The sequence below is a fragment of the Poecilia mexicana genome, unplaced genomic scaffold (assembly GCF_051168715.1).
Source record: "Poecilia mexicana isolate PSO_F unplaced genomic scaffold, ASM5116871v1 scaffold_5, whole genome shotgun sequence".
NCBI lineage: Eukaryota > Metazoa > Chordata > Actinopteri > Cyprinodontiformes > Poeciliidae > Poecilia > Poecilia mexicana.
Genome location: NW_028263374.1, coordinates 18,870,697 through 18,883,479, shown reverse-complemented (window position 1 = coordinate 18,883,479; position 12,783 = coordinate 18,870,697). Strand labels below are relative to the sequence as shown.

The 12,783-nt window shown below is 37.5% G+C and overlaps 1 protein-coding gene across 1 annotated transcript in view; it reads left to right on the top strand.

Moving 5' to 3' along the window:
- kaznb (kazrin, periplakin interacting protein b) overlaps nt 1-12,783 on the top strand; it is an 84,208-nt gene that overhangs the window by 49,065 nt on the left and 22,360 nt on the right. The window contains exon 2 of the mRNA XM_088005696.1: nt 1,200-1,307. Coding sequence (XP_087861822.1) covers nt 1,200-1,307 — 108 coding nt within the window. The remainder of the gene's footprint in view (nt 1-1,199; nt 1,308-12,783) is intronic.

The following is a 12,783-nucleotide window of genomic DNA, read 5'->3' as shown; positions in this document are numbered from 1 at the left end:
AAATTATATATTCTTTTAAATACTGCAATTTTAAGAGGTGAGCTGTTCCTCCCTTTGAGTTTGTCTCGCTGCGCTCTGCTTCCCCCTCCACCACCCGCTCATTATTGACGGCGCTCAGCGAAGTAGTCTCAGAGCAGCCGAGTGTGAGCCGGCCTGCCGCCCAATCTCCATATTAAGGACCAAAGGAAAGGTCAGCCTGGCCCCGTCTAAACAGTTATTGACAGGTCAGGAGTGATGCTGCGGGGCGAGAGGGGAGGAACGGTCAGTAACGCCGATAATTACCATACAGCTGTGAAACGGACACGCTGGAGCGTGAACGGACGGTGGGAAATGTTATGCAGGGAGCAGCTGAGGGCTTAATGCAGCGATAAAGGAAAGAGCAGCTACTGTGGAAAAGATTACATGTAAAACTTTGTGGATTTTAGTGGCATATTTTATGTGTTTATTATGCAGAGAACTTCAGCTAAGTGAAATAGTTTTACCTGCAGAGTTTGGTGGAAAGAACGAGTGAGACAAAATGTGAGCTCAGCTTTATCTGCTCTGCAGAATATTAAGCATATCATCAGGAAAGAAAACATTAATTCATACACTTAAAAGTCAACCAGTTTTTGTCTTTTAGACAACTTCAAATTATTCACAGAAAATATATTAATCTGTGGAAATAGCAGCAAAAACACAGAATATTGCCAAGTGTTTTTGGTGTAGTTTTTATGTAAATATCTTAGTAAATTTGAAATAAGACAAAACCAAATTGCAAGTAGCTTTTCAGCAGGATGTAGGAGATAGCTTTAAGTCAACATTTCCTTAATATTGATGAATGAATTCCAGTTTGACTGGCAGATTATTTCATTTATTACATGGGAAAATGTCTTATTTTAACTGAAATAATCTCCCAGTGGAAATAGAAATTTTTAAAATCAATAGAAAGGCGTTATTCACTTGAAATGAGTTCTTGCTGTAAAGCTACTTAATTTTTTTGACATATTCTTGTTTAATAAAATCCTCTAAGTTGTTTGTTTTATAATAATCCCAACATAAAACAACAAATATTAAGTTAAATCATTAGAAGGTAAAAATAAATGGCTCGTATTCATGCACAAGAGGACGACTCTTGTGCAAATATCAGATTTTTATGCAAAGAAGAAGTCCAGATATAATTTTAAACATTTCTTCTAAAACTTGCATTCGTATCTCTGCAGATCCGTCGGTGCATCACAGGCAGAAGACGGTGGTGACGGACATGTGCTACCCGACAGAGATATCCAGCCTGATGGACTTTGGCACTGCAGACTGCTCGCTAGGCAAAGGTACATTGTTGCTCCAAATTACAAGGCGTTGCCGTGGTGACAGCAGGAAGTGAGCACGGTGATTTACCCTGGCAGTTAAAAGGACGCCGAGCTGTCAGCTCGGCTCGGGGGGTGAACTCCGGAGCGAAAGGCCTTCGCAGGCGAGAACAATCAGATAACAACACTTGGTGTCTGGCCATGAGGGCCCTTAGCATTCACCGCAGGCCCGGATTTATCTCAGCCCAGTGCCTAATCTGCTCTGTCACCTATTTCGCAGTGTCATATTGATCACCAGACGTCCACAGAGGGGAGTTTTGCTTTGCAGATCGGCGTGGAGTTCACTGAAATGCATCATTCTCCAGTTTTATCGTAATGGGCCGTTAGAGCGTCGCAGCAAGATCGCTTATCTTCCACAATTACCGGGAGAAATGCCATGTTTTATGAGGAGTGCAGCTCAAGATGATGATGGCCTCTTTTCATTTTGTCTGCTGCAGTAATCGTCCCACCAGTATGCAACCGCTTCACTAAAGTATTGATCACAAATCACTACTTCTGTTTGTTACGTAATCTTTAAGCTGCGAGTCCATTTCTTCTTCTCAACACAAAAACTCTCATTGTTAGTTGAAGAGCTTGAAATGCTTTTCCCTGCAAGAAATAGACAAAGATAGGCCAAGTTAATACTTAACGCCATTTTGATTATTTTATTTATTGAGGAAAAAATAGCCTGAATCTTATATGACTCATTAAGTCACTTTTACTATCCTCGTCTTTACGATCCACACGACTTTTGTGAAAACATTTTGTGGGCCGATGAGACAAAGAGGAACTTTTTAGAAAGTTTGCATCTCCTTAAAACTAGAGAAACTCTAACATCGTCATAAAATAAACCAAAACACCCGGAAAGTTCATGTCTGAATAGCTGAAATAATAAAATAACCAAAACCTAGAGTGGCCTAGTCAAACTCTGGGATCAAACTGAGATACTCTGGAAAAGTCCCCAATACACTGTTAATGATTGAAAACCTCCCAGTTTGAATGAATTAAACCGATAAAAAATTAATTAATGTGTCCACATCAGTACAAAACAGTCCTTATCATTTATGACAAACACTTGATGGACTTTCCTGGAGGTGTGATTTTTGTGTTTACTCAGGTTATCTTTATACAATATAAATATTTGTTTAAAGTAAGTGGAGCGAAAAGTGGGTTCAGTGTCCGGCAAAAAAATAGCTCGTCCATCATATTTTAAGAGACAAGTTCTTGCAAACCGGATTTATCCACTAGAAGAAACTCTAAAATTTACTTTTAATCTCATTTGGTGACATCGCAAGTCACACAGCGAAGCTCAAACTTTTATAACCTGATGTTCCTGCACAGGTTTTTACATCAGTTTTCAACTAAACTGAACCCGTATGTAACTTCTTGAGGTCTTTAGTCTGAACTGAATTCATTTCTGTGCCACAGGACAGACAGACGAGCATCTTATTATTTCCACACTGCAAAAACACAAAGTATTACCAAGTACTTGTATTACCAGGTAGTGCAAATACCTGAGTACACATGAAGTAAAACAAAACTAACTTAGTAACTTTCAGCAAGATGTAGGAACTTGTTTTAAGTCAAGAATTCTTCAGTTTTTATAAAAATGTTCAAGTTTCACGGACAGATTATTTCATTTATAACACTGGAAAATGAATTAAATAATCTGAAATGGGACTAGTACTTTTTTCATCAATATTAAGGAATTATTTACTTAAAATAAGCTCCTATATCTTGCTGAAAATTTGCTTGTGAGTTAGTTCTGTCTTATTCCAAAACTAGAGAAAAAAATACTTGGTGATATTTTGTTTTTTTGCAAAGCAGGGTTAGATGTGACCCTAAAAACTAATTCTCGCTCTCCATGACCTCCTTTTTCACCTGATTCCCCGTCTCTAACCCTGCTTGTATCTTAATGCCGCTCTCTATCAACACGCTGCAGCAGTGTTAATGCAGAGCTGCAGGTCAGCTGTGTGCCAATGATAGAGAGGAGCGCAGCGCAGAAGAAGACCGTTTTTTCAGGCTTTAAATATGAGCAAAGCAAATGAATGACACAGAGACACAGGGAGCTGAGCAGAAGCGTAAGGACACTGAGGAGTAGAAAATTTCAAACTGAGGAGGCGTCAGGATAAAAGCAGGACTGTGGAAAGGATTCAACGTAGCTTAGAGGTCAGCTGCAGCTTGACGTTAAACATTTAAACAGCAACATTGGTCAAAAATGCCTCATTATGTGAACTGTTGCAACCAAACAGTTAAAGTTCTTAAAAACAGAGAGCAAGACATTCTGTGTAGATGATTTGTGTTAGTTTTATGTGTGCTGTATTTCATATTTTACTTGCAAGGGTTGTGAAATATTCTTTTTATTGGTAATCCCACAAAATAATAATGTAATAAAAATAATGACCAGTTTTATTGGTAAGACATTTTCATAATACTGGAAACATGTTGCAAGATTTTAGATTGCAAGAAGTCAAAGTGGAGCCAAAACCTTTTAAAAGATATATTAGTCTTAAATAAAATGGTACAAATACTGCTAAAAATGCAAGCTGGATCAATAATGATAAATATTGTGATAGACATATGTGTCTGATAGGATATTCAAAAATTTTACTGAACTCTGACCCAGAACCGCATAGCATTCTGGGAAATGTAGGCAAAGGAGAGGCTTTAGCTACTCAACTTACAGCCAGCTAAGCAAGGTTGGTGGAATCGACTAACTCGCTCATTTTTTGGTTACCTAGCAACTTGCTCACTCTTTGGTTACCTAGCAACTCGCTCATTCTTTGGTTACCTAGCAACTTGCTCACTCTTTGGTTACCTAGCAACTCGCTCACTCTTTGGTTACCTAGCAACTCGCTCATTCTTTGGTTACCTAGCAACAACCTGTTGAGTAACTGGCGCAGCAGCAGTTTAAAGTTTTTCCACTGTGCCTTATAGCTGCTTTAAAAAAAAAAAAGACGACACGGAGTGGAAACTGGAAGTATTTCAGATATTTTAAACAACAAACTAATGAGTAATAATTGTCAATATTGACTGATATAAAACCCTTTTTCATGATACTTTTTCAACCCCAACTTCAGACTATCTTTAGGAGGAATAAATTATAATCTAGATTTTGCCACGTAAAAATGGTTTATATGTGCAGTGTTGGAAAAATTTTGTGTTTTTATTTGTGGAGTCATAAGGAATAATTTGAGCAGGAACTGTAGCAATCTCCACATACAACACAGTTTAACCAGAGGCTTTGTGTTGCCTTTATAGAATAAAAATATGTGTGAAATTAAATCAGAAAAACTGTAGACTGATAGAGAAGAGGTGAGGTGTATTCTTCCTCCCACTGATTTACTAACTAACTAAATCGACATACCTGGAGCTCGATTATATTTATGTTGTTGTTTTAAGTGTTGTGTTTTACATTAAAACCTTTTTACTTTTACTTTTTCTCTATTTTTAACCCAAAATACATTTTTAAATTGAGCTGAATTAAAGCTTATGAAGAAGACATAAATTTTATTCATTGTGACAGTTTTACACAACCAAATTATAATCGACTTAAATAAAAGCAGAGAGACTTGTCAAAGTGGAAGTTGATTCATTGTTCAGTTTTCACAGACAGACTAAAAGTCAATGTAAATTTGGTCTAAACCAAACGAAAGACATTACAATGCCAGAGAAGTTCTTTATCAATTTTCTCGTTCCAGATGGTATTTATGAACCGTTTTCCTCGATAAACCGTGAGAGACAATGTTGAATGTTTTGTCACTTATGTACAACAACAAAACAATGAACATTTGTTCTGATCAGGTGGAGAAAGTTGAACTTTTTTATTTCAAGAAACAACAAAAGATCCAAATGTTCTATAATTTTATCATCTAAGTCATTAAATTGTAAATATTCTGTGCTGAATATGATAAGTTCAGTGCATCAGCAGCAGAGCTTCTGTTGCAACACTTTGTCTGGCAGTGATCCTGGAGCAGTCAGAGTGATTGGCAGATGCATTGCCTCATGCGACAACTATTTGGTTAGATCACATCTGATCTTTGAGTGAAGCTAAACATGTAGCAGCAGAAGTGATACTATTGCTGTAAACACCTGACAAGTCCACAAATATAAAGGATTTAACCAAAACTACTCCATGCACACGATTCTTCCCCGTTAGTATTCCAGCTGCGTCGCTCAAGTGCTTATAAACCCGAAACTCTGTTATGAGTTTTTATCTAGCTGGACCCTGCAGGCTGAATTAATTTTGCTTAAAACCACCTGCCTTTCCCTGCCTGCGGCAGAAAGAGGTGAAACGGCAGAGGAATAAGCTTATTTACTCTGTCCGCTCACATCCCGGCGCTCCTCTGACACGACACTGGCTGACCTCAGTCAGCAACAAGCGGCAAAGCAATCAAACGCCCGCAGGGTTTAAGATAACACAGAAAGTCCATATTAATAAACACATCTCTGTGTGCAGACAGAGCTGAGGCGATTTGCTCTAAAGCAGGAGCTGCACATACATCTGTATCCGTACGGAGCTGTGAAAACGTATTTACCCGCGTAAGGACGTCTTTAGGTTTTGTGTTTTTGTCACACTGGTAACAAGATCAGGACTGTACTTGAAATCAGCCATAGATGGTCTGAATAAATACACAATGCAGTTTCAAATGAAGATTTCAGCTAATAAGAGGAAAAAGGCTATTCGAGCCAAACTGCCTCTAGAAGGGAATGTGATCTGAGTTTTACTAAATGGTTTCAATTTAATTAAAGGCTGAGTGATGAATCAGTTTTATTATTTAATAAAATGTTTGTTTTGTTTAAGGTTTAATTTTTGGGATATCTGGATTTTTTTTTCCATCACTGGCTTTCCGTATGTCCAAGGCGGCCATCTTGCTTGACGGGCGTTTTTTACAGCTTCTATTTATTTGGACTTTGAGTTGTTTTGTAATTTTTAATTGAAAATAAAGTCAATACAAGAACATAGTTGTTTAGTACAAGAATAAAGTTTTAATATTTGGAGATTGAAGTAATAATTTTATGAAAACTCCACTACAAAAAATAACAACTTAATTATTCAAGCTTCTCATTAAAACGACTTTTTTTTCTTGTAATTTTAAGACTTTCTTCTAGTAAAATTATCTTTATTCTGCTAATATTATGACAATATTCTTGTAATTAAACAATAAAATATTGTAATCTGAATTGTAGAATATTTGAAATAAAATCCACTTTTTGGAAAAAAAAATAAATAAATGGATTGAAATTGTAAATTGAATCTGGTATCGAGAAAATCTGAAATTTTATTTTCAAGATAAACACAAATGGCTTGTTCGTGCTACAGCAGGTCAAACTAATTTGTGTCCAGACTTTGACTAGGACACTTCCAAACCTCCATTCAGTTCCATTGTTGTCCTAATGCATACATTTCAGGATTTTCTAGCCAGAGGAAAGCAGGATTACAGCAGGTTGGTCAGGTCTTGAAGCAGCAACTCATTTTCTATTCAGGCATTCAGGTCACAAACTTCCTGTCAAAGTTTCGCTCCTTTCAATTTGTAATTCTTAAAAAACTATTTTTGCATGTTTTCACATTGGTGTTGTGAAACATCAATATGATGTTTCACATACAAATGAAAAACTGATTTTATTTGACTGATAACATATGAGCATACAACTTTTAACTCTTTTAATATTCAGTTTAAGATCATCTGGTCCACTTTAAATTCTTACGGTGGACCAGATGTGGCCCTCAGGCCTTGAGTTCGACACCTGTGATGTAGAGGGTGTGAATATATAAAACTTATTTTTTCATCTAGTAATGTTATCTCTACTTATGCAGTTATATGACACACTTAAGTAAAAACATTTTTTGTCAACATTGTACAAAAGTTACATTTTAAAAACATCCAGTTTGACTTCCTGTAGCTTCTGGCCAGAGTTCCTATTTAAAAATCAGGGATGTCTTGATGTAAACATCAGATTCAGAGAGGCGAACGGGTTTGGAGTGGGTTTTATTCTTCTTGGCAGAGATTTCCTCCGTTTGCTGCGTTGTGGGTCAGCCGTCAGGTGGAGTGCGAGCTCCACGCCTGGTTCTCTACCTGAGCCCTCAGGTGTGCTTCGGGTTCCTTCCCCCCCCTTTATTCATGGGGGCCAGATGGAAACCTCAGGCGGGCGTGGGCGAGTCTCGTCCTGGCTACTTCTGGGTGTGTCCAGGGAGAGACAGAAGAGCCACTAAGAGACAAAAACATAAAAGAGAGCGAGTCGGTGACGTGACGACTTCCTGGTTACCTGTGTGGGAGGAGCCTGATGGAGCTGAGCTGGGAGCGGCCGGCTGCAGCGGAGCAGTGTGAGGTTTGAATGGTGAGCGCTCCGCTCTCTGCCTGCATGTCTGCGTGTTTCCCTTCGTTCTTTCTGTTTTTTCACCTGATATGAGAGCTGACACCACAGCTGACAGTGGAGTCAAACGGAGCCGGAGCCGGGGAGGACATGAGGTCCGACAAGGACGAGGGGAAGGCCGGTGAGTTCATGTTTGAAAGGCAGGGAAATCTGGCTGAAGAAACAGGTTGCTGCTGCGTGTGTGTATTGGGTTTATCTGCTTGAGGTGCTTATCTGTGTCTTACGTAACAGGAACGTGAAGAATTATTCAGTTGAGAAACTCCATGTGAGTCAGGATTTGTGACTAACCTCATAAAATATGTCCGCCTCTATTGTGTGAAGAGGTGGAGATTACATTTTCTCCCAATGGACTCATCCATTAGGAACATGTTGTTGCTCCTCCTCAACGAGAAACTTGCACTCAATAACTTAGTTACTTTAGCGGATTCATGACTGATCAATCTTCTGTGCCAGCAGAACATCTGGCTGCTGTTTCTACACAGATTAAATGAGAGATTTTCCAATTTTGACATTTAAATTGAGTACTTTTGCTGAGGTATAAATATTTTGAGTACTTTTTGACATTTTTCATCTGAAGAGGTTTTATTGTTGGTGTGATTCTCTGCTGGATGTTTTGTAAACAAATCAAAATCTCTCAGTCGTTATGAAAACAGTGTTTTAGCACTTAGCACTTCTTTTTTTATCTGATTTTGACTTTTCCATTTAATACCAACCATGAGGGCTCGGCAGATATTTCACATGCACAAAACTATTTATTACCAAAGATAAGAAAACCAAATATGGTACCATAACACAGAGATATGGTGTAAAATAACAGAGATATGGTGTAAAATAACACAGATATGGTGTAAAATAACAGAGATATGGTGTAAAATAACAGAGATATGGTGTAAAATAACACAGATATGGTGTAAAATAACAGAGATATGGTGTAAAATAACAGAGATATGGTGTAAAATAACAGATATGGTGTAAAATAACAGAGATATGGTGTAAAATAACAGATATGGTGTAAAATAACAGAGATGTGGTGTAAAATAACAGAGATAAGGTGTAAAATAACACAGAAATATGGTGTAAAATAAATTAGACAGCCAGCTGTATTTATAAACTGAAACAAGTAATTAAGTATATGAATTATGTGGTCAGTTGAACCATAAACCTGTGAAATAGAGGACCGTCTCTGCGTGGTTATGATTTATAAGGACCAAAATATTCAACGCAAAAGAAAAGTTAGTTTGTAAATGTAAAAGAACATATTTATCTGTTTTGTTTTTTTGTGTTTGTACTTTTTCTTGTTACCATCGTCTGATCCTTGTTTACTCTGTACAGGCCTGTAGTTTACTTCTTTATTTTTAATTTGTGATTACTGTATTCTTTATGGTAAAGTAATGTTAATGTTCTACATTTTTATCTTATGTTGATTTATGCAAATACAAACCCATATTTCAGCCTAAGATCTAAATACTGGGAACCTGCTGGCTCCACGTCCATGTAGATGATCTTTTTTCCTCTTACTGATGTTTATTGTGAATTTATGACTTTAGTAGATAATATCAGACATTCAAGAACTTCTAAAAGGAGAATAATTTAACTTATAGCTATAAAAATTAATTTACAACATTTGGTGAAATTTTTGAAGTAACATTTAAGTAGAAATCAGATACAGGTGCATTTCAGTAGATTTGTTAGGTCATTGTTCTCCAACAGACAGTCTTTGCTCATTTCGATGCTGAGCTCCTGAGGTGCAGCATGTTTTCGTGTCTGCCGTCCCTTGAGAAGTTGCTCCATCTCGGGTGAATTCTCGTTGTTGCTTTGACATCATGGCTGCTTTCATCAGGACGCTTCCTGAGGTGGATGATGAACTCTAAACCTTCAGAGTTCGATGTATTTCGATCGGTACAGATGGTTCTGTCACTTTTAGCATCACATTTTTCACCAGTATCTGGATGGTTTGGTTTGGTTTGGTTTGGTTTTGACTCCGTTCTCATTGCACGCTCGTCCATGCTGAATATGAATTAGGTTTTATTTCGGTTTTACCTCTTGGTCAGGCTTTCAAAATGCCAGACTCCAACATCACAGCTGCACCGATCACTTAAACAGTCACGCTTTAAGTACAGTATAAGCCCATTTTCTGCAGCCTGAGGTGGTGGATCAAATCATTTTGGTTTCCAGCTTCATAAACGGTATTTTTCTGAGGCTGACAGATGTTTAGTCTCTGCTGCAGATTCAAAACAGAAACAAGGCGCAGTGCCACGTTGTTCCTCCATGGTTTACATGGACCTTACTCCTCTGTTGATTTATCCACTCGGTGTGGCTTTGTGTCATTTCTAAAGTCTCTGGTGACGTAGCAAACGTTTCCACATTTTATTGATAATGACAGTAAAACTGGTGAAATGCAGCATTTTGACTTTATGAGCAAACAAGATTCTAAACAAAAGGCTAAACGTGTTGCTGGTGTTTAGATGTTCCTGTCTGCAGATTTTGATCCTCCATCTAGAGTTCAGTTTTTTCATGTTGGCTCCAGATTCTGGGGGAGGTTGCAGCAGCAGCTATGAACCAAACAGATTCGCTGCTGCAGCCTCCCATTTATCTCGCTCTTCTTTCTGTAACAGACACACAAGAATCTGGATGGGAGAATGCTCAACAATTTGTTTTGATCGCTTTCCATCCTGATATTTGTGCCTTAATTCAACCAAGCAGTAAATTGATTTGTTTATTTAAATAAATTTATACATCACAAAGTCAGGAAAGCTCCACGTTCAACATGGAATTAGGGCTGAAGCGACTGATCAGATTATTCATGATGAGTTACTTAAATAATCGGCAACTAATTTAGCAATTGATTAATTGTTAACTGGAGTATACGACTCTAGAAAGGCCATAAAAGATCAACACATCCAGAGCAGTAATTAAACCAAAACATAAGTACATTTTGCATTTAAGACAATCAGCAACAAGAAACTTTGAGCTTTTTTTAAGTCAGTGATTCCATTAAGGAAAAAATTACTAGTTATAAGTAAAGAAATCTGCCAGAGGAACTGGTAATTTTTCATAAATTTTATTTAATTACTGACTTAAAACAAGCTTCTATTTCTTGCTGAAAATTTATTTACATGTTTTGAATTATTTCTATTGTACTAAGATATTTATACTAGAAACTGGACCACAAATACTTTGATTTTTTTTTTGTCATTTGCATTGAATTGGTACAGGTAAGCCCAAAGGTATTATTTCAATTTAAATTTTTATTCACCAAATAACTAATTAGATAAGCAAAGAGAACTAACAACAAAAAAAGAACAAAGAAAAATATTAAAGTCGATACAAAGACAAACAACAAAACTTGAATTGTGCTAATGTACCAAGATACTTCCAGTAGAAACAGGTCCAAAAATACCTGGTAAAACTTTATGTTTTTACAGTGTATTGTGTTTCACAAGCATTGTGATTTTAATTGAATCTGTACAGTTAAATCCCCAAATTGTTTTTTTTATGCACCAATTAGCACAAACATTACAGATTATCAAACAGAGGTATTGATCTACAAAATTACCAATTAGAAAAGACACTTGTTGTAGTTTGGCAGTTGTTTGTATTCAGATGATTCACTTCTGTTTCTTTTTATTGAGGCGAGACACAACATGGTTTCTGTAGGGATTTATTACTCATTGAGATTGGAGAAGGTGAATCTTTACAGTCGGATAGATCGACCTTTGGCCTTTTCCAGTTTCGGTTTCCAGTTTTTTCAGTTTTTATCATTAAGTGGACATTTATATCTGAAGTGAGCTTGCTTTCTGAGTTACATGTAAACTATTCTTTATGAGTGAAACGGAGGTTTGGTGAGACAAAGCTCTTGACTGTATTAGATAATGAAATATCCTTGTTAGTGCTCTTTGTGCTCCTCTAGTGGCACGTCCTTGGCAGTCTGCCTAATCTGCACATAATAAATGTTTGAATCAATTACACCTATCTGCAGCTAGCTCTTCTGCTCTGACCTCAGTTGTAATGTAAACCCAGAGGTGATTAGTTTGTGTAAGCCGTTTCCCAATGGATCCTTGTACAAAATGGATTTAGACTACATGAATTTAGATGAATGCACAGTTTCTGTTCATCAATTTTCAGCACATTTATCATCAAGAGAAATGCACATGTAGCAGAAATCACCAAGGTTTGCGTTCCTGCCTGAACAGATTCAGAAATGTCTGCAAATGTCTGAGTTTAACAGAGAATGTTCAAACCGCAGAAACAAACTGAGGAAGTAAATGTTTATCGTAGATGTCGAGGGGAGCGGGTTCGCCAAAGGAGAGTTTGGGTTTCTTCCAAAGAAGGTGTGTGTAGGAGCAATGGGAACAGGAAAGGACTGGTGGAGCAAGTCTCCTACAAGCAGGGAGTAAGTCATATTGAAGAAAAAAACCTTTTCTGACTCTGCAGGAAGGAGGCGAGCATGTTTCTTTATCAGCAATAAAACAGAAGTAAATAAACTGATTGAAACAAATTAAGCTCTGCAGAAATGATTGGGGGAGAATTCATGCCAAAACTGGGCTGTTTATCTGCCAAACACAACTGTGCTTCTGTGTAGGACTCGCGCGCTGCTGCAGGTTGAACAGGAACAAAATGTTTTACTCCCAAACCAAAGGAATTCAGACCTGAGCATACTGTAGTCGTAACTATGCATGAGCTGAAATTTCTTCCTCACTCAAGCACTCAGAAATATGTTTTTAACAGCAACAACAAAGTTTTCTTCGCTGAGCATCCTCTCCTGAGCTCAGATCATTCATTTCTTTTTTAAATTATTCACATTTTGCACATTTTTAGACTTCCATTTGGGTTTGTACTGTTTTTAAAAACAGCCCAACACTTAAAAAATACCTAGTCAGTTATTGTTTTTTGGTGTCTGGAAAGTGGCCCGTTTCATAAACCTCCTGATCATAACCTCACAAATCAGCAGGCACTATCCGTCACCTAACAACCCCAGCCTAACCTGTTACCTAGCAACCGCAGCGGAGATCCAGCATGTTAGGTCAGCTGGTTTTACTGCTGCATGCTCTGTTCAATGGCTACTGGAAAAGATAAATGTTTTGTT